Genomic DNA, 25,220 nt, shown 5'->3' with positions numbered 1-25,220 from the left:
ACAAAAAACAAATAACCCAATCAACAAATGGGCCAAGGACCTGAACAGACACTTCTCAGAGGAGGATATACATTCAATCAATAAATACACTAAAAAATGCTCACCATCTCTAGCAATCAGAGAAATGCAAATTAAAACTACTCTAAGATACCATCTCACTCCAGTAAGAATGGCAGCCATTATGAAGTCAAACAATACCAAGTGCTGGCGAGGATGTTGGGAAAAATGTACACTTGCTGGCAAGGGTGTGGAGAAAAGGGTACACTTGTACATTGCTGGTAGGACTGCAAATTGGTGCAGCCAATTTGGAAAGCAGAATGGAGTCCTTGGAAAGCTGGGAATGGAACCACCATTTGACCCAGCTATTCCCCTTCTTGGACTATACCCAAAAGACCTAAAAAGAGCATACTACAGGGACACAGCCACATCAATGTTTATAGCAGCACAATTCACAATAGGCAGACTGTGGAACCAACCTAGATGCCCTTCAATAGATGAATGGATAAAAAAATGTGGCATTTATACACAATGGAGTATTATGCAACACTAAAAAATAATAAGATCATGGCATTTGCAGGGAAATGGATGACATTAGAGCAGATTTTGCTAAGTGAAGTTAGCCAATTTCTAAAAAACAAATGCTGAATGTCTTCTCTGATATAAGGGGGGGGGTGACTCAAAATAGAGTAGGGAGGAAGAGCATGAGAAGAAGACTACCACTAAATAGGGAAGAAAAGTGGGAGGGAATGGGGGGGGAGAAGGGGAATTACACAGAAGACGGAAGGAGACCCTCATTGTTATACAAAATACAAGTATGATGATATGAGGGGGAAGGAAGAAAAAAAAGAGAGAAATGTGTCAGAGTAGATTGGGTAGAGAGAGGTGATGGGAGGGGAGGGGAGGGTAGGGGGGATAGGAAGGGTAGTAGAATAAAATAGACATTAGTATTGCTGTATGTATATACGCGGCCATATAACCAATGTGATCCTGCAATCTGTACACGTGGAAAAATGAGAATTCATACCCCATTTGAATCAAATGTATGATATGTCAAGATCATTGCATTGTCATGAGCATCTAATAAAAAAGAAAAGTTTATCATTCTCTAAGTGGCTTTCCTTTAACATCTTTACAGTACATGCTACATAAAATGATAGAGAAATATAATACTGCAAGCACTGTAATCATATAGACTTGATTTAAATTCAAGTTTTGCTAGTAGTTATGTGAGCTTAGGCAAGTTTGAGTTTTTTTGTGCCATTAATTTATCAAATTTTAAAGTGGGAATAATATCATAGACTTTATCTTAGATAATATGTAAAAATCCTGTGACATAGTGTCTGACACATAAAAAAAGGTCAACAAATGGAATTATAAAATTGGTTCTTTTGACATTAATTATATATGTAAAATACTAATATCATAATGATTCCATTAATATTAATACTGAACTAAGGAGAATGATATGTTACTGATTTGCATTTAAAAATGCTATGGTTATTTCACTTAATCAAATTCTTATAAGATTATAGTTATATCTTGATATCCTTGACATGTTGGTTCTTAGATCCCCATAGATCACAAAATGCTTGAATGCTTAAGTTCCTTCCATATAATGGTGTGAATTTGCATTTAATCTCTGTACATTCTTCCAAACACTTTAAAACATCTCTTTTACTCTATTGGTATACTGTATTCTTTAGGGAATAATGATAAGAAAATCTGTACATTCAGTACAGATAGGATTAAAACATTTTTTGAACTGCTGTTGGCTGATCCATGGATATATAACTCATATATGGAGAGTCAACTGTATTTATAATTTGATTTTAGATGACATCAACTATATGAATTGTAATAGTTATTTCATTTAGATACAATAAGATGGAATATTCTACATGAAGTTTGGAGACAATGTTCTGTGGCCAATATTAATGTTAATTAATATTAATACTGAACTAAGGAGAATAATATGTTACTGATTTGCATTTAAAAATTAATGCATTAAAAACCAATGTCCTGTGGTTCAAATGTTAACTTTATGATTTACTAAAATCATAGCCTCAGTTTCTTCTCTGGGAAAAAAAGAAGATTTGGCATAATAATAACAATCTTAAAGAGTTGTTATGAAAATAAAATAATGTGAAAGTTTTTTAACCTCTAAGGAATAATACAAAGATGAATGACTGTATTTTTGTTATTTTAACCATATTAGTAGGGTTTAATGCTATGTCTTTTAGTCAGAGTAAAGGAAATGAAAATAAGATAATTAAATGAAATTTCAACAAACAAAAACTCATATTAGAACAAGCAGACAAAATTTCTAGAAGAAAAATTTATGAAGACCTATTTAATAAAATTAATAGTTTATTTCAGAGTGAGACAATGCTTAAGCCTGTAACCAGCACAAAAAATAAAAAATGAAACAGATTTTCGGTATTTTTCATAAAAACAGGCAAATTTCCATTCCCATATGTACCAATCTTTTTTCTTTTTTGTTAAATAACATTCTAAATAATATAATATACATAGTAGAAAAATAACCCCAGAAAACTATGTTCATTTACATTATTAGAATCTTAAGAGGTCTACATGGGTGACAATTGAATGTTTTAAAAAATATTTTCATGATAAAAAGAAAAGAAAACATTACATATTTTATTGTGTAATGATTTATAAAACAATTTTATAAAATGATTATTAACAAACAAAATGTTGAATGCTGCCAACAGAACTGTATGGTGATTTTTAAGAAAGCCTTTTTGGAAAGCTATTAAATACTTCCATCTAGTTGACTTGCATTATTTATGGATTGGTTGGTAAAATGTTCAGCCAAATGAATGTAACAAAACTTAAAATTGTTGGCTTTTGCCTACCGTACCAAGATCAGCTTTAAGATCTGTTGGCAGACTTAACTTTCTTGATCCTTTAACTGAAACAACAGAAAAAGGAAAAAGGCAGTTGTTAATTATATAAAATTAAAGAGGAATGTGGGGAATAGTATGTTTATTGTATAATTATTAATATTTTGATGAATATTATACTAAGTGAACATGCACAGAAGCAAATATTGTTCCAGTATTAGTTGGATTGCCATTCAGCAGTAAAATTTTAATATGCAACAGAAACATGAGAAAAGCAATTGTTCTTACAGTAAATAGTGAATATCTATATAGTTTCTCTCACATGTGGTGTGAGATGTAATTTCATATTTAATTTTAGACATATCTAATAGGTAAAGAGATATTGCAACAAATGAATAAGATTATATCACAAATGATGATGAAGAGAGTGAAAACTGATGTGCATCTCCTGTATTACATGTTAATACATTTTGTTATACTGGACTTTTTACTTTATTATCCATTAAAATTCCAAAATTTTGAGTTTTCTAAGATAGCTACTATATTTGCAATATCTAATCAATTATTGGTAGAGTAGGTATACAGTAAGTGTTTGCTGAATGAATGTTGAGCAGTGAAAGCTGAAAAGTAGTAGTCAATTTTATTCTAAGGAAGGTTGAGCAGAGGAAGGAAACATATTCAAGATTTAGAAAGTAAGGAACAAGTAGTATTGGAAACGTATTCAGAATACTTATTAATATTTGTGCCTGAAAGTGGCACTAAGTCTCTTTGAGCACTTTACAATCTGGCATATGAGAGTGATAATCAGTTAGTTTCTCTTCATTGCTCTAGATGTTAGAACTAAGACAAATTGGCAAATGGTAAGGAAAGTAGATTGAGTTTGAATAGAAGGAAATTGTTGCAATGAGCCCATGAAAATGCAGCTTTCCAAATTTTATTTTGTTACTGCTATCTAAGCAAAAGCATACACACCAGTCTCATTTCATAATGTTAGCCAAAGGAGAAAAAATGGAAATAGAAACATCTATTGGCTTAGCAATCTGCATAGGAAAGAGAGCTGAAGAATCCTGGCTCAAAGGAATCTTAGAGGTCATGTAGTCCAATATCCTATAAGCAAGTATTTCTCCTACAATATTCTTGACATTCTATCTGTTTGACTAATCCCATTACATAAATCTTCAAAGATATAAAAACATTTTAATTATGATTTTGAGTCACTAAAATTGCTATAAAATTTCCTTCTATTTTTGCTCAAACTTCTTTTCTATACCATTTATCAATCTGTCAGAGTTCTAACTTTTAGAGCAGTGAAGAGTAACTGATTCCTGCTCTCACATACCAGCACCTGAAGAGGAAATTTGTCTTTTAAGAAGTGTTACATGCTACACTGATATAAAGAGGTTGGAAGATCACATTTTGAGCAACAACATTTTAACATTTCATGAATATTAATCAACTATAGTACTTCTACCTGGGACCCTTCTACAAGAAGCATTTTCCACAAACAAGAAGGCATATTGTCTTTAGTTGTTCAATTGAATGTAAATATGGATATTGATACAGAAATGGATAGGATAGCTATATCACTTTTCTGGGTTTAAAAAAGTGTTTATGATTACATTTTCTCAAGTTAATGTGTTTTTCTGGCTCCTTTCTTGATTAATTTAAAAATTTCCCTCATAATCTCTGATCTACCAGGAATAGAAGCTGGTAGTTATAAAAATAATAGAAGTATATAGTACTGTAATTTTTTTGCTCTAGACAATAGAACTTCCTAAGATTCCACTGGATTTTCCAGAGTGACACATATTTGATTCATAATGAAAAAGCCTCCTTAAGTCACACTGAGCAATCTCATGTAGGATGATTTTTAAAAATCTTTCACACCTTGAATAACTGCCTGTCTTGGCTCACAGAAAATAATACAGCAAATCATATCAAACATCTAGCTGAGGTCAGTGGATGTTGTTTTTAAGCACAAATTAGACTTAAGAACAGTTTCATTTCTTATGATCCTAGTCCTGTTAGATTCTGGACACAATGTCAGGAAATTATTATTATTTTAACATAATGTGACATACTTTTTGAAAATAAAAATAAAATTATAGATAAGGAAAATCAAATTAATCAAATTATTCATTAAAAAAGGTGAACTTTATTCCACGTAAATTGAATCTCAATAAATCTGACTTTTAAAAAATTCGAAGGAAAGCATCCCCACAGATCACTTACCTAATCACATCTATCAATTTATGACTTACCTAGAAATTTTTAAGATGATATGGGAGACAAAAGATGATGCAAATGAGGGAAAGGACTGGCCTATAGCAAAATACAAATTAACATTATCTATAAACTCAGGCCTAAAGATCAGATGAGACCAGGCTCCACAATGCCACCAGATTATGAATCTTTGCAAAACTATTCATATCTATTTTTATGTTCATGCCTCACAAATTTAGGTTCAATTATAGTAAGGAGGCAGGGTAAATAGTTTGATGGCTTACATAGCCTATTCCAGGATGAGGTTTTATGCATACCCTAAATATGAACAGAACTTCAGACATTACAACATAATTTTGCCTAGATGTCTTCATGTGTCTTGATTGTATCAAATCCCTCACTTATTAATTCACAGACAATGGAGAGTGCAACTTAGTTTATCAGAAGAATGTCATACTGGCTTCAAACAGGTCTTAATCAGATCCTTGGTTCTACACCTGAATCAAAATTTTAGGAATGGGTTAAACCCTTTCTCAAAATGTGAACATGGCTACTAGTTTAATGGGAAAAAGCATAGATATTAGAAATCTCTAATTCAAAGTTGGTTGTTTCTTAACTGAATTTATTTTTTTATCTTCAGTAGAAGGATTTCTACCTTGCTATGGCTAAGTTACAACTAATATTTGGAAGTCTAGAATGGTCAAGGGGAATAAACAAAGTCTGTTTAGCCATGGGTTTTAGGTCATGGGTATTCACCTTGAGTTTCCTTAGGCCTTGCATGTTTACCACTTCTTTTATAATAACCACTACCATGTGTTATTGAGCATCTATGTTCTGGATCCTAGCAATCATTTAAGGTTAAGCAATTTGCTAAAGTTATTATAATAGAAAGATAGAAGGTGACAGGTTAAGGTTATTTTTTTTTCTGCTAAAGCCATGCCTAAGCAACACAGTCTTCATGACACAGAAGATACCACCTATATGGTCTAGGTATCTTCTTTAAAATAAATAAATCTAATTTAAAATTAAAAGTTGTTTGATTAAAAGGTTTTAATTAAAACATATGATTAAAATTCATTTTATGTATGAATTTATTTATGGATTAATTAATCAACTGGCTGGAATATAGTAATGAATTTCATTTGTCTCTATCTTCACTAAGCCAGAAACAAATAGAGCAAAAAGTCTGTTATGTATACAGGCAAAGTTAAAAAATAAAGCATTTTGGGATCAACACGCTATGGTGAAGCCCTGAAAGGACTACATGATTCTAATTTTGTTGGCATCCCTCCTCTTTTAAAACATTTTTCTGAAAGTGGCTAAGATAAAGCTGGGCAAAGAGATATTGTCATCTGAATTTGCTCCAGCATAAACATGTTAATTTCATGACTCTATCATTACTTTAAAATATATAATTATATTTAGACAGTGTTAATGAATCAATGATTATATCAGTGATTATGAAACTTTGTTTAATTTGATATCTATCCTCAATTATAAACTTACAGAGATAAGTGAGTTTTTCAACCCATGTTTTTAAAAACATACAAGGCTTATTAATTTGAGACCAAACAATTAGAGGAACTTAAAGAATAATATTTGGATTCAGACTAAGTCATTATTAAAGAGTAACCTTGGGCAAATTACAGAAATTTTCCCTTAATCAATTTTTCCACCCCCTAAAATGAGAACAATATCAACCTTTTGGGGTTGCTGTAAGGATTAAATAAGATGATAGACATAAAAAATACATTGTTTGTTCTAAAGTACTGTATAAATATAGATTATAGTTTTTAAGCAGTGTTTAATAAGTCTAAAATGTGATAAAATGTTGATTATATGAACTATAAAAAACTAAAAATGATTTTCAAAATTAATTTTTCCTAGAACGTAAGTGGTAAGCTATTTTCTGCTAATGTTTCATGTAAAGTATTTTTAAAATTCTTATGAATTTCTTTGTTTAAAACATTGTTTCTTCATGACTCAGCTACTTCTTTCTCATGGCACAGATGTTATTCATAGTGAATAGTTTTTTTTATTCTCATAATGTTTATTCTCATTTAATGAATGAGTACCAGCAAAAAATAGGTTTTATAACCAAATATAACTATCTTTGAATTCTACCTCTATTCACTTAAAATCTCTAAGCTTTAGCTTTCTTTTGAAAGGTATATCCAGGGTGTTATACTACAGAAACAAAAGAAAATTACTACTGGGAAAATTAAATTGTTAATAACATTTATCTTTATCTTCATTGGCTATTGACTTTGAGTTCTACAACATAAATAATTTCTTAAAGTTGCAAATCTGGAAACACCATTTTTCCATGAAGGCCTAATTTAAGAAGGCTGTACCATTTGTGTTTGTGTCTGTTTGGTCCCAATAAGCTGCATCAAATGTCAATGATTGTGCATAAAATTGAGATTCTAGAACTTTCTAAAGGGACAAGTCTTTGGTGGAGTTTCCATGATTACCACAGGTGTTGCTGATTATAGAAAATATTTCATTGTATTATAAAGAATTATGGATAATTTTTTAAAATCTCAGTATTTTTGAGCTCCTAATTTTCTCTGAATTTTCTGTCTACCCCTCCTTATTTTTTTATAGGCTTGATGAGATCATTCAGATTTTGAGTGGGGAAAAACCCCAGCAAAATCCTATGGAATATTTCAAAACCTTTCACAAAAGTTGTAGTTCTTTCTACTTTATACATTGTGTAATCATCATCTCTGTTTTAAACAACTGCTTCAGGTACTCTGTCTTCATTTACCATGACAGATTATTTTCAGCAAAATAAATGAGAAAATCTTGAGAAAAAATGTAAAATTTAAAAATTTATAAAAAATTTATAAAATTGTGGAGATACAAATATTTTATTTGTTCATAAAAAATTTTTTCACCTTCACCTGGCAAGTGATGTACTTGATTCCTCTGTCTCACAGCTGGTATTTCATTCCTATAAAAGCCTGCTGCTGCCTCAGGAGTTCTGGTAGCAAGTCCTAAAGAAGGGAACACAAAACTATTGGCATGTAATTTCTTAGTGAAATTTCAAGTGAATTAATAATTTTTGCCTTAAAGGTAACTACATGGAAAGGTCTCTGTTTGTTCCTTTATCTAAAATAAACAGGTACTGAACACAACAGAGGACTGTTTGTAAGGAAGAACAAAATTCTTTGGAGAAAGTAGTGGATGTTAGACACAAAGAATTGCACAGAAGGAATAGTCAAATGTGGCCTTAAGATCCAGCTCTTCATTTGACAAAATACAGCACACCTTCATGTTCAAAACACTAGAAAAACTAGGGATAGCAGGAACAAACTTCAACATTGTAAAAGCTATTTATGCTAAACCCAAGGCCAACATCATTCTAAATGGAGAAAAATTGAAAGCATTTCCTCTAAAAACTGGAACAAGACAAGGATGCCCTCTTCCACCACTTCTATTCAACATCATATTTTAAACTCTAGCCAGAGCAATTAGACAAAAGAAAGAATTAAAGGGATATAAATAGGTAAAGAAGAACTCAAACTATCACTATATGCTGATGACATGATTCTATATCTAGAAGATCCAAAAAATTCCACCAGAAAACTTCTACAACTAATAAATGAATTCAGCAAAGTATCAGGATATAAAACCAACACCCATAAATCAAACACATTCCTATACATGAGCAATGAATCCACTGAAAGAGAAATTAGGAAAACTACCACATTCACAGTAGCCTCAAAAAAAAAAAAAAAAACTGGAATCAATCTAACAAAAGAGTGAAAGACCTCTACAATGAAAACTACAGAACACTAAAGAAAGAAATTGAAGACAATCTCAGAAGATGGAAAGATCTCCCTGTTCCTGGATAGGCAGAATTAATATTGTCCAAATAGCCACACTACCAAAAGCATTATACAGATTTAATGCAATTCCTATTAAAGTCCCAATGACATTCTTCATAGAAATAGAAAAAGCAATCATAAAATTTATTTGGAAAAATAAGAGACCCAGAATAGCTAAAGCAATCCTTAGCAAGAAAACTGAAGCAGGAGATATCACAATACCAGACCTTAAACTATACTACAGAGCTATAGTAACAAAAACAGCATGGTATTGGCACCAACATAGACTTATAGACCAATAGTACAGAATAGAGGACACATAGAGAAACCCATATAAATACAGTTATGTCATACAAAGGTGCCAAAAACATTCACTGGAGAAAAGATAGCCTCTTCAACAAATGGTGCTAGCAAAACTGGAAATTCATATGTAGCAAAACGAAATTAAATCTCTCTCATCCTTCACAATAATCAACTCAAAGTAGATCAAAGACTTAGGCACCAGAACAGAGACCGTGCACCTAATACAAGAAAAAATAGGCCCAAATCTTTGCCATGGATCTGACTTCCTTTACATGACTCCTAAAGCGCAAGAAGTAAAATCAAGAATCAATAAATGGGATGGATTCAAATTAAAAAGCTTCTTTTCTGCAAAGAAAACAATTAATAATGTGAGGAGAGAGCCTACAGATTGGGAGAAAATCTTTACCACATGCCCCTCTGGGAAAGCATTAATCTCTAGGATATATAAAGAACTCAAAAAACTTAACACCAAAAAAAGCCAAATAACCCAATCAATAAATGGGCTGAGAAACTGAACAGACACTTCACAGAAGAATAAATACAATCGATTAACAAATATATGAAAAAGTGTTCAACATCTCTAGCAATTAGAGAAATACAAATCAAAACTACACAAATACTTCATCTCACACCTGTCAGAATGGCAATCATCAAGAACACAGGCAACAATAAATGTTGGTGAGAATGTGGGGAAAAAGGTACACTCATACATTGCTGGTGGGACTGAAAACTGGTGCAACCACTATGGAAAGCAGTATGGAGATCCTGAGAAAACTGGAAATGGAACTACCATTTGACCTAGCTATCCCACTCCTTGGTTTATACTCATACTCAAAGGGCTTAAAATCAGCATACTACAGTAATTCAGCCACATCAATGTTTATAGCAGCTCAATTCACAATAGCTAAACTATTGAACCAACGTAGGTGTCCCTCAATAGATGAATGGATAAAGAAAATGTGGTGTGTGTGTGTGTATGTGTGTATGTATACACTCAATGGAATATTACTCAGCTTTAAAGAAGAGTATAATTATGCCATTTGCCAGTAAATGGATGGAAGTTGGAGAATATCATGCTAAGCAAAATAGGCCAATCCCACAAACCCAAAGGCCAAATGTTTTCTCTAATAAGGCAAGGGGCACTAGAGAAGAATAGCATTACCTTAGATTAGGTAGAAGGAAGTGATGGAAGGGGAGGGGAGAGGACGTGGGGATAGGAAAGACAATAGAATGAAACAGAATTATTGCTTTATGTATGTGACTACATGACCAATATGATTCTGCAACATGTACACTAAGAAAAATGAGAAATTATATCTCACCTATGTATGATATATCAAAGTGCATAAATGCATTCTACTGTCATGTATAACTAATTAAAACAAGTAAAAAATTAATAAAGAATTAAAAAAATCCAGCTCTCACCTATACCCAAAACATAAGCTGGGTACTCTGTTGTTAGTATTCTGTGATGCTAACTTTTTGATATTTTAATGTATTTAAATATTTCTGTTACCCAAGGCTTCATTTGAACTTGGTAGCTAAATAATCCTATTGTAGATTAGAATGAGAATTATGACAATGGATTTAAAGGTAGTAGCATGTCAGGGCCTGATGCTGTCTTAGAAAATGATGTTCTTCTGGGAAAAGTATTAGGAAAAAAGGCCCACCTTCTGGGATAACACAATCCTACAGTTGAAGGTCAGGTTAATTTTCAACTCTCTCCAAAATAGGGGCTATTTTCTTTAATCAATTGAATTTATGTGCCCAGCAAGGAGAAATAGGGTTCAATGTTAGTACCTGTTCACCATGTTGTACTGCAAGTTTGTATAGAACACAAATTGCACAACATAACCTCATAAAGATTGCATAGCTTAAAAAAGTATTAACAAGTTCAATAATTATTAATGCAAAGCTTATATTGGCAAATAGACTATTCATTTGTGATAAAGTATGTTTATTTTTTTCATTGATTTATCCTAGTGAGTAGCATAATGTCTAACTGTAGAAACTGAAAATTATTTGTTGAATACTTGAGTAAATGAATAAATAATATGAAATTAGAATGTTATCCGGAAAGCTGAGCATTTCAGCATTCTACTTGGCTCACTGGATTCTTTCAGCCCCCAACTCTTTTCTGTTCTCTTTCATTATCCTCAAGGGAATAATTAAGGGTCTAAATCTTCAATCTATATTACCTATAGTATATTGGGGTTATTAAAAGAGTTTCATATCCAGATGGAAATCAGAGCTTAAAATGATTATTGGTTTCTGGCTTCCCTAATTCCCAACTTCTCTTATTCAGAAACACTTGTATCAGGTTGTCATAAATTTTATTTTTTAAAAAATTTTTTTAGGAGGGGAGGGGAAGGGGGGATAGGAAGGGCAGCAGAATAGAATAGACATTATGATTGCTGTATGTATATAGGTGACTCTATGACCAGTGTGATTCTGCAATCTGTACAATCAGAAAAATGAGAAATTATACCCCAATTGATTCAAATGTATGAATTGCCAAGATCATTGTAATGTCATGTGTAGCTAATAAAAAAAATTTTTAGTTGTCAATGGACCTTTATTTTATTTATTTATATGTGTGCAGAATTGAACCCAGTGCCTCACACATGCTAGGCAAGTGCTCGACCCTAGCTCTGTCACCAGTTTTTAGTAGATTCAAATGGGTGGAGGGCTAAGATCCCCAAAAAGATTTGAATAAGGGAGGTTAACTACTGAAAAAATTAATTTTAAAAAAATTCATAGGCAATGGTTCTCAAGTAATCCAGAGACTAGAAGCATATAATTATAATGCACCAGTGAAAAAATGGAAAGAATTTAAAAAGAGATACAATAATAAAATTAAAAATTAAATTATGCTAGACAAATAATAGTACAATAGCATGAACAGGAATAGGTTCTGAAAAAGTTATTCCTCAATACTACCACTCCATCAATTGCTTTTCCTTTATGTTTCCTCACAGACCTTTCCACAGGAAGATCCTACTTTTATCTAATACATTCTTGGCAGAGTTATGTGATCGAAGCACATGAAACTTTCAGTATATGAGCATTTTTCAATAAAAGTGAGGATTTGATATTTTTTTTTTAAAAAAAAAACATCATCTGAGATCTTGCTAGAAGTGCAAATCTTAGGCCTCACCCAGATCTACTGAATGAGAATCTCTGGCACTCAGCTATCTGTGTTTTAACACTCTTCACATGAGTGTGATGCAGGCCATTGAACTAGAGGAAAACAAAATAAAAGTAAGTAAGAAAAGGCAATAAGGGTATTGGCCCTTTAGAACTATTTATATATTTAAAAAGATAAACATAACAATTGCCATTGTCAGTATTGAAGTGATAAGTGAATCTTATCACTGTACATCAATTCTGCCTCCAGGTAACATAATGAAAAGTAGTTAAAACTTTCCTGCTTTGAAACAGAATTCTTGACTGCATCAGAGTTCCTATGAGTCTGCCTTGAAAAGGAAGTGTGGTGGTGGTGATGTTTCCAGATCTCCTTTAATCTTAGAAAAAACATCATAGGCAGAGGGGTAAAAGCAGGATGTCTACTAAAAATTACACTAGTTTTAATAATTGGTTATTAAATATAAAAAGCCTTATCCCTAAAACCAGGAACAAGAAAAATATGTTGCTAACACTACATCTATTCAACATTGCATGAAGTTCCTATCCAATATCCTCCTTTAAAAAGAAAAAAAAAGAGCTGCTATTTTCACTGGGGACATCACTGGATACACAGACAATCTAAAAGATTTACAAATTATTAGAATTAAAAAATAACTTAACAAATTTGCTAAATGAAAGCTAAATATATAAAAATTAATTGTATTTTATATTTTAGCCACAATTAGAAAAATAAATAAAAAAGCATTTGTAATAATGGAATTAAAATAAAATACAAAGAATAATTCTAAGATGTACAATACCTCTACAAAGAAACTAAAAATATTGCTGAGACAATATAAAGAACAAACAAAAATGTGGGATAACAGAAGGCAAAATTCAACATTTTCTCAGTTGATTCATATATCCAATAATATTGCAATCAACATCTAAGCATGTTTATATGTGAATTGATAAATTCATTATAAAAGTAATAAAAAATCTAGACTAGTGATAATGATATTGAAAAACACTGCAAAAACAAAACTGGAGAAACTATATTTTCAGCAATGTTTGTAAAGCTACAGTATTTAACACAGTGGTTTGAATAAAGGATAAACACACTGATGGAAAAGAACATGAAGTCTAAACATAAATACAGAGACAGACAGACAGACACACACACACACACATACCTTCCACATGGTAAAGTCCACAAATGTGTGGCAAAAGTTTCACTTTAGTGCAGAGAGGGAAATGGTAATTTCCTCATAAATGGTGATTACTGGATATCTAAATGGTAAAAATGAACCTCAACTCCTTCTTCATGTTATACACAGAAGTAAACTACAAATTAAACTTTAACTTAAATGCAAAAGGTAAAACAATATGGGTCTTAGAAGAAGACACTGTGGAAGAAAAAGCTTCATGGTCTTGGGATAGAAAAGATTCTCTTTAAAAAAATAATTGAATAAAATACTTGTAAATTAGCATTAAATGTACATTAGTATTACAATACCAGTTTTAAGGGAAGGAAAGGCAAGCCATGGAGTGGGAGAAGATAGTGATATATATCTATCTCCAAGAAAAGACTTCTACATAGTGTGTGAATGCATGCTAGATAATTCAATGTCAGTTTTGATCTTACAGATATTACATGTGTACACACACTTCCTATAAATAAATCAATCAGCAAAGTTTACAACTCAATAACAATGAGCAAAATAATTAAATATCTTAAAGCAAGGGCATTAATAGCCAATACATATACAAAATCCCATCAAAATTATTAGACATCAAAGAAATGCAATCCAATTTAATTCCACAATGAGATGTTCTATATACACTTCAAAATGACAATAATTTAAGAAGCACTCTAATATTAAACATTGGTAAATATATGGAACTTTCAAACACTGTAAATGGAAGTAAAATTGGTGCAACTACTTAGGAAAACTCATTATAGTATTTTTTAAAGCCAAACATCTGTACACCTTATATCCCTCAAATTCTACTCAGATATATGTATATCTCTAATTACATATATGTACATATACATATGTGTGTATACACAAATGTAACAGAAATGAGTTTATGTTTGCATTAAAAACATATAAAATGGGTCATATCAACCTTATTTATAATAGTCTCAGACTGAAAATCAACTAAGTCTTCAACAACAAAAAAATTCCATAAATTGAGGTATATTCTTAGAATAGAATATTGCAAAGCAATAAAAATGATGCTTAGCAATCCATGGTAGCCAATAACAGTCCTGACCTTTGTGCCCCTGCACTCAAGAGAAATGTCCAACAGATTCAGTGCCCATAAAATACATAAACTTGGGCCTCTAGGCTGACTATCAAGTACCAGTGGCTGGTATAGGAACCACAGTAATCAGGGAAGTGGGTCCTGCCCCCAAACATCTTGGAGGGTCCACAGCTGAGTCCCAGAACTGCCAGGTGACACACCTGTCATTCAGACATGTGGATCCATAGAAGGAATTTCTTGAAGATAGTTAAGCAGCCAGTGGAAAACTTCATGAGTATGAAATACAGCACATATCACAAAAGCCGTATGGAGGAAACCAGCCACCATTTGCTGTGCCTGGATACAAGCACACCAACCTGCAACTTGCACACTCTAGAGGGGGCAGCAGCCCTGCACCTCCTATGGGCCATTCAGCAGCATTGGAACCAGACCATTATGCCTCTACCTTAGACTGTCCCACACCACACATTCTGAAATATAAATGGTGGTGGTAAATGATACACCAGATTTGACAGTTCTGGGTACATGGAACTTTTCCTTAGGAGAGCACATAAGACTGCATCCCCCCACCCAATAAGGAGTAAACTGGCTCTGCTATGTTACAGACTAGTAGGGATAGTCTCCCCTGACTTATCAGAAAGCTAGTAGTGCCTAAATGCACCAAAGATCAAAGAGGATCTCCTAGAATTGTATCAGAGGTGTGCTGTTGTAATCACTAGCTTCCACACCCAGGAATAAACTTAAAGAGTTAAAGTCAAGGAATGGTGTGTATCTTCTACAGGTTCCAAATCCTGATGAAATCCAAATCAGGAAGACTCAATAAGAAATCCTCAACATCAAATAGCTCAGCACAGGATATCATAGATAATTCAATGTCAGTTTTGATCTTACAGACATTACTTTTCATACTGAATTGATGGATGTTCCATTATTGGAACATTGGCTTAGAAGAAAAGAATCAGGGCTGGGGATATGGCTCAAGCGGTAGCGCGCTCGCCTGGCATGCGTGCGGCCCGGGTTCGATCCTCAGCACCACATACTAACAAAGATGTTGTGTCTGCCGAGAACTAGAAATAAATATTGAAAATTCTCTCAAAAAAAAAAAAAAAAGAAGAAAAGAATCATTGAATCATTGGCTTAGAAAAAAACATGAAAATACAAATTAAAGGAATGAAAAAAATTTTCAGAGAAATAATCAGAAAAATTCCAATACTTGAGAATAAAATGGAAATCCAAAAAGAAGACTCAAATCAACAAAACTGAGGATGAAAAAGGAGAAATTACCATGGAAATTTGTGAAATCCAGAGGATCACCGGGAACTATTTAAAAAACGTACATTCTAATAAATCAGAAAATCTAGAAAATATTGACAAGTTTCTAGACACATACAACTTAACTAAATTGAGCTAAGAATATAGAAATACTGAACAAACCAATATCAATCACTGAGATTAAATTAGTAATAAAAGCCTCCCAACAAAGAAGAGCCCAGGACCAGCTAACTTCTACCAGACTTTTAAAGAAGAGCTAATATTAACACTCCTCAAATTAGTCAATGAAATAAGAAGTGAGGGGAGACTCCCAAATTAATTCTATGATATCAAAGCCAAGTAAAGATTCACCAAGAAAATAAAACTACAGACCAAAATCCCTGATGAACATAGATGCAAATATCCTTAATAGAATATTAGCGATCGGGGGAGGGAGTATCAGAGTGAGCCTGCATAAAGACTAAGGGAAAACTAGAGGCACCTGACCTTCAACCCCCCCCCCCATCAGCAGCCAAAACAAAACCTGTCTAGCCAGCGCTGGGGGAGGGGCAAGCAGAAAAAATCAAAACCATAGAGTGCCGGGGACCCCAAAAGCCAACTGTGTGACCCCAGAGATCCAGGCTGTCTGATTTGCGCGGCCTGCCCCGAGGCTACAGAAGGCGTGGCGCCGCAGAGAAGGGATTAACTAGCAAGCAGGGAGATAAGTGGTTGCGACTCAGTGGAATCCCGCCAGCCAAGCCCGCACTGACCCCCGGGCTGAGTACGGGATTTCAGACAGGGAAGGAAGTGGTACAGTTCTATCCCCCACAAGGGAAACAAAACAATAGATTGCCAGGGTTCCCAATAGCCACCCTCCACACCCAATAAACGGCAGGCCCAGAGTACAGTTTGAACTGCCGAGAACCATCACTCAGGGGAAATCTGGTCTAGCAGGAGAAACCAAGACTAGCAGGAGAAACCAGGGGACTAGAGGCAAGGCCCTCGCGACTGGGCGGCTGGAAATTGCAGGCCCGCCGGCGACAGTTCACCCACTGCCCGCATAACTGGGCGGTAGGAGAACGCCCGCCTGCTGGCGACTGATCACCTGCCCGCGGCCTGTGATACTGGGCGGCTGGAGACCGCCTGCCTGCTGTGACCTGGAGCTGAAACCAAACAGAGACAGTCCAGTCACACCCCCCCCCCCCCCAAGGACACCCCGGCAAGGAGACTGGGGCCCGTCATAGCAGAGTAGTGTCGTCACTGGAGCTCGGACGTCAGAATTCCTTCCCAGCGGAATCCACGTTAGCAGGCATAGTTTAACAACACAAAGGAGAGACATCAGAGTAATACAGAAACAAAACCAATCTATAGAAGAGAGCAGAAACATGACAATCAAATAGAGCTGGAAAGTAATGTGGACAACATGAGAAAACAAGGGAAAAAAGGATTACAAACAATGCAAGACAACTCAATTCTACAGGAGGACATAGAAACATCAGAAGCAGGGATAGGGAAAGAACTCAAGGCATAACTAACTCGAATGGAAAGGAATATTAGAGAAGACATGAGACAGCAAGTCCAAGAAATAAAAGTATATTTTGAAAATGAATTAAACAAACAAATTCAAATGGCAAAGAACAAGCTCTACCAGGAGATAGAGATCTTAAAAAAAAATCAAACAATAATACTAGAATTGCAGGAAACTATAAACCAAATTAAAAACTCAAACGAGAATATTACAAATAGACTTGATCAAGTAGAAGTCAGAACATCAGATAATGAAGACAAGGTTTATCAACTTGAAAAGAATATAGTCAACACAGAAAAGATGCTTAAATCCCATGAGAAATCTATTCAAGAGATATGGGATGTCATAAAAAAAACAAATTTGAGAGTCATAGGGATAGAAGAAGGCACAGAGATTCAAACCAAAGGAATGGACAGCATATTAAATGAAATAATTTTAGAAAACTTCCCAGAGATGAAAGATGGAATGGATTGCCAAATCCTGGAAGCCTACAGGACTCCAAACATTCAAAACCGTAATAGACCAACTCCGAGACATATAATTATAAAGATAGCCAACATACAGAACAAGGAGAGAATATTAAAAGCTACGAGAGAAAGGAGGCAGATTACATTCAGGGGTAAACCAATTAGGTTAACAACTGATTTTTCATCACAGACTTTGAAAGCGAGAAGATCCTGGAACAATGTATTTCAAACGCTGAAAAATAATGGATTCCAACCAAGAATACTGTATCCAGCAAAATTAAGCTTCAGATTTGACAATGCAATTAAAATCTTTCATGATAAACAAAAACTAAAAGAATTCGCAGCCAGAAAACCAGCACTGCAAAGCATTTTGAGCAAAATACTACAAGAAGAGGAATTGAAAAATAGTGCCCCAAACTAACAGCAGGAGGTATCTCAGTAAAGGGGGAGGAAAATAACCAAAAAGTAAAACTAGCCAAACTAAAATAAATAAATAAAGAAGCACGACTGGAAGTACAAATCATATCTCAATTGTAACCTTAAATGTTAATGGCCTAAACTCACCAATCAAGAGACATAGGCTAGTAACCTGGATCAAAAAAACAAATCCAACAATATGCTGCCTTCAGGAGACTCATATGATAGGAAAAGACATACACAGGCTGAAGGTAAAAGGTTGGGAAAAATCATACCACTCACATGGCCCTCGGAAGCAAGCAGGAGTGGCCATACTCATATCGAATAAAATCAACTTCAAACCTAAGTTAATCAAGAAGGATAAAGAAGGACACTATATACTGTTAAAAGGAACCATCCACCAACAAGACATAACAATCATCAATTTGTATGCACCAAACAATGGAGCTGCAACATTCATAAAACAAACTCTCCTCAAGTTCAAGAGTCAAATAGACCACAACACAATAATTATGGGTGACTTCAACACACCGCTCTCGCCATTAGACAGATCCTCTAGACAAAAACTGAATAAAGAAACTATAGAACTCAACAGCACAATCAATAACCTAGACTTAACCGACATATATAGAATATATCAACCATCATCAAGTGGATACACGTTCTTCTCAGTAGCACATGGATCCTACTCAAAGATAGACCATATATTATGCCATAAGGCAACTCTTAGTAAATATAAAGGTGTGGAGATAATACCATGCACCATATCTGATCATAATGGAATGAAATTGGAAATCAATGATAAAAGAAGGAAGGAAAAATCCTACATCACATGGAAAATGAACAATATGTTATTAAATGATCAATGGGTTATAGAAGACATAAAGGAGGAGATGAAAAAATTCTTAGAGTCAAATGACAATACAGACACAACATACCGGAATCTATGGGACACAATGAAAGCAGTTTTAAGAGGGAAATTCATTTCTTGGAGTTCTTACCTCAAAAAAAGAAAAAAACCAACAAATAAATGAACTCACACTACACCTCAAAAACCTAGAAAAGGAAGAGCAAAACAAAAGGAAATGTAGTAGAAGACAAGAAATAATTAAAATTAGAGCAGAAATCAACGAAATTGAAACAAAAGAAACCATTGAAAAAATTGATAAAACTAAATGTTGGTTCTTTGAAAAAATAAATAAGATAGACAAGCCCTTAGCCATGCTAACGAAAAGAAGAGAGAGAACTCAAATTACTAACATACGGGATGAAAAAGGCAATATCACACAGACACTACAGAAATACAGAAGATAATTAGAAAGTATTTTGAAACCCTACATTCCAATAAAATAGAAGATAGTGAAGATATCGATAAATTTCTTAAGGCATATGATTTGCCCAGATTGAGACAGGAAGACACACACAATTTAAACAGACCAATAACAAAGGAAGAAATAGAAGAAGCCATCAAAAGACTACCAACCAAGAAAAGCCCTGGACCAGATAGGTATACAGCGGAGTTCTACAAAACCTTCAAAGAAGAATTAATACCAATACTTTTCAAACTATTTCAAGAAATAGAAAAAGAAGGAGCTCTTCCAAATTCATTCTATGAGGCCAACATCACTTTGATCCCAAAACCAGACAAAGATACTTCAAAGAAAGAAAACTACAGACCAATATCTCTAATGAACTTGGATGCAAAAATTCTCAATAAAATTCTGGCGAATTGAATACAAAAACATATCAGAAAACTTGTGCACCATGATCAAGTAGGATTCATTCCTGGGATACAAGGCTGGTTCAATATACGGAAATCAATAAATGCTATTCACCACATCAATAGACTTAAAGACAAGAACCATATGATCATCTCGATGGATGCAGAAAAAGCATTTGACAAAGTACAGCATCCCTTTATGTTCAAAACACTAGAAAAACTAGGGATAACAGGAACTTACCTCAACATTGTAAAAGCTATATATGCTAAACCTCAGGCTAGCATCATCCTAAATGGAGAAAAACTGAAGGCATTCCCTCTAAAATCTGGAACAAGACAGGGATGCCCTCTATCACCACTTCTATTCAATTTAGTTCTCGAAGTACTAGCCAGAGCAATTAGACAAAAGAAATTAAAGGCATAAAAATAGGAAAAGAAGAAATTAAATTATCACTATTTGCGGACGACATGATAATATACTTAACAGACCCAAAAGGGTCTACAAAGAAGCTGCTAGAGTTAATAAATGAATTCAGCAAAGTGGCAGGTTATAAAATCAACATGCATAAATCAAAGGCATTCCTGTATATCAGCAACAAAACCTCTGAAATGGAAATAAGGAAAACCACTCCATTCACAATATCCTCAAAGAAAATAAAATACTTGGGAATCAACCTAACAAAAGAGGTGAAAGATTTATATAATGAAAACTACAGAACCCTAAAGAGAGAGATAGAAGAAGATCTCAGAAGATGGAAAAATGTACCCTGTTCATGGATAGGCAGAACTAACATCATCAAAATGGCGATATTACCCAAAGTTCTCTACAGGTTTAATATGATGCCATCAAAATCCCAACGGCATTTCTTGTAGAAATAGACAAAGCAATCATGAAATTCATATGGAAAAACAAAAGACCCAGAATAGCAAAAGCAATTCTAAGCAGGAAGTGTGAATCTGGAGGTATAGCGATACCAGAGGTGAAACTGTACTACAAAGCAATAGTAACAAAAACAGCATGGTACTGGTACCAAAACAGGCAGGTGGACCAATGGTACAGAATAGAGGACACAGAGACTAATCCACAAAGTTACAACTATCTTATATTTGATAAAGGGGCTAAAAGCATGCAATGGAGGAAGGATAGCATCTTCAACAAATGATGCTGGGAAAATTGGAAAACCATATGCAACAAAATGAAATTGAATCCCTTTCTCTCGCCATCCACAAAAATTAACTCAAAATGGATCAGGGAGCTAGATATCAAATCAGAGACTCTCCGTCTGATAGAAGAAAAAGTTGGCTATGATCTACATATTGTGGGGTTGGGCTCCAAATTCCTTAATAGGACACCCATAGCCCAAGAGTTAATAACAAGAATAAACAAATGGGACTTACTTAAACTAAAAAGTTTTTTCTCAGCAAGAGAAACAATAAAAGAGGTAAATAGAGAGCCTACATCCTGGGAACAAATTTTTACCCCCCACACCTCAGATAGAGCCCTAATATCCAGAATGTACAAAGAACTCAAAAAAATTAAACAATAAGATAACAAATAACCCATTCAACAAATGGGCCAAGGACCTGAACAGACACTTCTCAGAGGAGGACATACAATCAATCAACAAGTACATGAAAAAATGCTCACCATCTCTAGCAATCAGAGAAATGCAAATCAAAACCACCCTAAGATACCATCTCACTCCAGTAAGACTGGCAGCCATTCTGAAGTCAAACAACAATAAGTGTTGGCGGGGATGTGGGGAAAAGGGTACACTTGTACACTGCTGGTGGGGCTGCAAAATGGTGAGGCCAATTTGGAAAGCAGTATGGAGATTCCTGGGAAAGCTGGGAATGGATCCTCCATTTGACCCAGCTATCCCACTTCTCGGACTATTCCCTGGGGACCTTAAAAGAGCGCACTATAGGGATACGGCTGCATCAATGATTATAGCGGCACAATTCACAATAGCTAGACTGTGGAACCAACCTAGATGCCCCTCAATAGATGAATGGATAAAAAAAAATGTGGCATCTATACACAATGGAGTATTATGCAGCACTAAGAAATGACAGAATCATAGAATTTGCAGGGAAATGGATGGCATTAGAGCAGATTATTCTAAGCGAAGCTAGCCAAGCCCTAAAAAACAAATGCCAAATGTCTGCTTTGATATAAAGAGAGCAACTAAGAACAGAACAGGAAGGAAGAGCATGAGGAAAAGACTACAGTAAACAAAGACGAATGCGGGGAGAGAAAGGGAGAGAGAAGGGAAAGCATATGGAAATGGTAGGAGACCTTCAATGATACATAAAATTATAAGAGGTTATGAGGGGCAAGGGGGAGGGAAAAAAGGGAGAGAATTGAACAACAGCAGAGGAGGTAGAGAGGGAAGATGGGAGGGGAGGGGAGGGGGGATACTAGGGGATAGGAAAGGTAGCAGAATACAACAGTCACTAATATGGCATTATGTAAAAATGTGAATATGTAACAGATGTGATTCTGCAATCTGTATTTGGGGTGAAAATGGGAGTTCAAAACCCAATTTGAGTCAAATGTATGAAATATGATATATCATGAGCTCTGTAATGTTTTAAATAATCAATAAAAAAATATTAGCGATCTGTGTTTAAAAACACATTAAGAAGATTGAACAACATGATCAAGTTGGTTTTATTCCAGGATGTAAGGTTGGTTAAACAAGTGCAAATCAATCAATGTAATTCACCACATAAACAAAATTAAGGATACAAATCATATGATTATTTCAACTGATGCCATAAAAGCATTCAACAAAATCCCATGTCCATTCATGGCAATAACAGTGAAAAAACTAGGGATAGCAGGAACTTACCTCAACATCATAAAGGCTATATGCAATAAACCCAAGCTAACATCATATTGAACAGAGAAAAGCTAATATAATTTCCTGTAAAATTTGGAAGAAGTCAAGAATGTTCACGCTCACCAGTCCTATTCAAAATAGCTCTTAAAACTCTAACCAGACCGATCAGACAAGAGAAGAAAATTAAAGTGATACAAATAGGAGAAGAATGCAAATTATCTCTGTTAGCTTATGATATGATTCTATACTTAGAACACACACACACACACACACACACACACACACACGGGGGGGGGACCTCTAACAGAAACTGCAAGAATTGATCAATAAATCTATGAATAAAGTGTCAGGATACAATGCTCAAAACACAAAAGCCAATAATTCTCCTGTACTCCAATAATGAATCTCTGAAAAAGAAATCAGGAAAATAATTATATTCAGAGTAGCCTCATGAATACCTGTGAATAAATCTAACCATTGAAGTAAAAAACCTCTACAACAAAAATTATAGAACACTGAAGAAAGAAGTTAAGGGAAACCTTAGAAGATGGAAAGATCTCCCTGGAGATCTTGGGTAGGCAGAATTAATATTGTCAAAATGGCCATATTACCAAATATGATCCACAGATTTAATGCATCTCCATCAAAATACCAATTTAATTCTTCACAGGACTAGAACAAACAGTTCTAAAATTCATTTGGAAGAACAATTGACCCAGAATAGCCAAAGCCATCCTGAATAATTACAGCAATGTGGGACACATCACACTGTAGAGATATAGTAACAAAAACAGCAGTATTGGCATAAAAACAGTCATGAAGACCAACTGAAAAGAATAATAGACATGGAGACAAATCCACATGGATAGTCATATGATCCTTGACAATGGTTCCAAAATCATACATTGGAAAAAGGATACCCTTTTTAATAGTGCTAGGAAAACTGGATATCCACATAGAGAAGAATGAAACTAGATTCCTATCTTTCACCCCGCACAAAAGTCAAATCAAAGTGATCAAGGAATTAGACCAGAAACTTTGCAACTGCTAGAGGACATATTCTCAATACTCGAACATATTGGCCCAGTCACTGACTTCCTTCACAAGATCCCTAAAGTTAAAGAAATAAAACTAGGAATCAGTAAGTGGTATGGCATCAATCAAAAACATTCTGCCCAGCAAAGGAAAAAAGAATGAAGAGAGTCCACAGAAGGAGGAAGATGTTTGACAGCTGCTTCTCTGACAGGGGATTAATAGGCAGAATATATATAGAACTCAAAACTTAACATGAAAACTAAACAAAACAAACAACAGAAAACCCCCAAATCCTAATTATAAATGGACAAAAGAACTAAACAGAAAACTGCTTGAAAGAAAAAACATAAATGGCCATATGTGAATATATGAAAAATGTTCAGCATCCCTAGCAATCAGCAAAATACAAATCAAAACTGTACTGAGATTTCATCTCATTCCAGTTAGAATGGCAATAATCCAGAAAACAAATAACAATAATTGCTGGCAAGGATTTGGGAAACGTTTGAGGTATACTCATGCATTGTTCGTGGGGCTACAATTTAGACAAGAAATGGAACCACACGTGACTCAGATTTAGTACTTCTTGGTATTTATTCAAATGAACTAAAATCAGCATATATAGTGATAGAGGCTCATCAAAGTTTATATCAGTGCAACTCACAATAGGAATTAGAAAACCAGCCCAGATGCCTGTCAACAGAAGAATGGGTATAGAAAATGTGTGTGCGCTCGCTCTCTCTCGCGCGCGCGCTCTCTCTCTCTCTCTCTCTCTCTCTCTCTCTCTCTCTCTCTCTATATATATATATATATATATATATATATATATATATATATATATATATATATACATACATACACACACACACACAGTGGAGTTTTAAACAGTCATAAAGAAGAATGAAATTTTGTCACTTGCTGGTAAGTGGATGGAACTGGAGAACATCATGCTAAATGAAATAAGCCAAAAAGTCAAGTTTTGAATGTTTTCTCTCATATACAAAAGTTTTGAATAGAAGAGAGACCAATAAAGTAGAGGAAGGGAATGGACATGGAGGGAGAAGGGAAGGGCAAGGGGGCTGTGTTGAGAACAAAATAGACCAAATTACCTATTCTTTATCCTTGACAGGTACAGATCAAGTAATCAGAAAACACACACACACACACACACACACACACACACACACACACACAGTGTATGTATATATTCCCAAGAATCTTTATCCTCATATTTTAAAATATATTTTTAATGGGTGTTCACTTTACTTGATGTTTTATTCAATACCATATTGTATTATTTTTGTAATTAGATATACATGTTAAAAATGGTAGTTCTGAG

General features: G+C 34.4%; 1 protein-coding gene across 1 annotated transcript in view; it reads right to left on the bottom strand.

The window, feature by feature from the left end:
- STXBP5L (syntaxin binding protein 5L) overlaps positions 1-25,220 on the bottom strand; it is a 356,600-nt gene that overhangs the window by 48,394 nt on the left and 282,986 nt on the right. The window contains exons 20-21 of the mRNA XM_081302277.1: positions 7,994-8,106; positions 2,882-2,932 (exon numbers count right to left, since the gene is read on the bottom strand). Of these exons, the coding sequence (XP_081158403.1) occupies positions 2,882-2,932; positions 7,994-8,106 (164 nt within the window). The remainder of the gene's footprint in view (positions 1-2,881; positions 2,933-7,993; positions 8,107-25,220) is intronic.

The sequence above is a fragment of the Spermophilus citellus genome (genome assembly GCF_964194105.1).
Source record: "Spermophilus citellus genome assembly, chromosome: 7".
Taxonomy (NCBI): Eukaryota; Metazoa; Chordata; class Mammalia; order Rodentia; family Sciuridae; genus Spermophilus; species Spermophilus citellus.
Note: the sequence above shows the minus strand (reverse complement) of the source record. Positions and strands in the feature narration are given on the sequence as shown.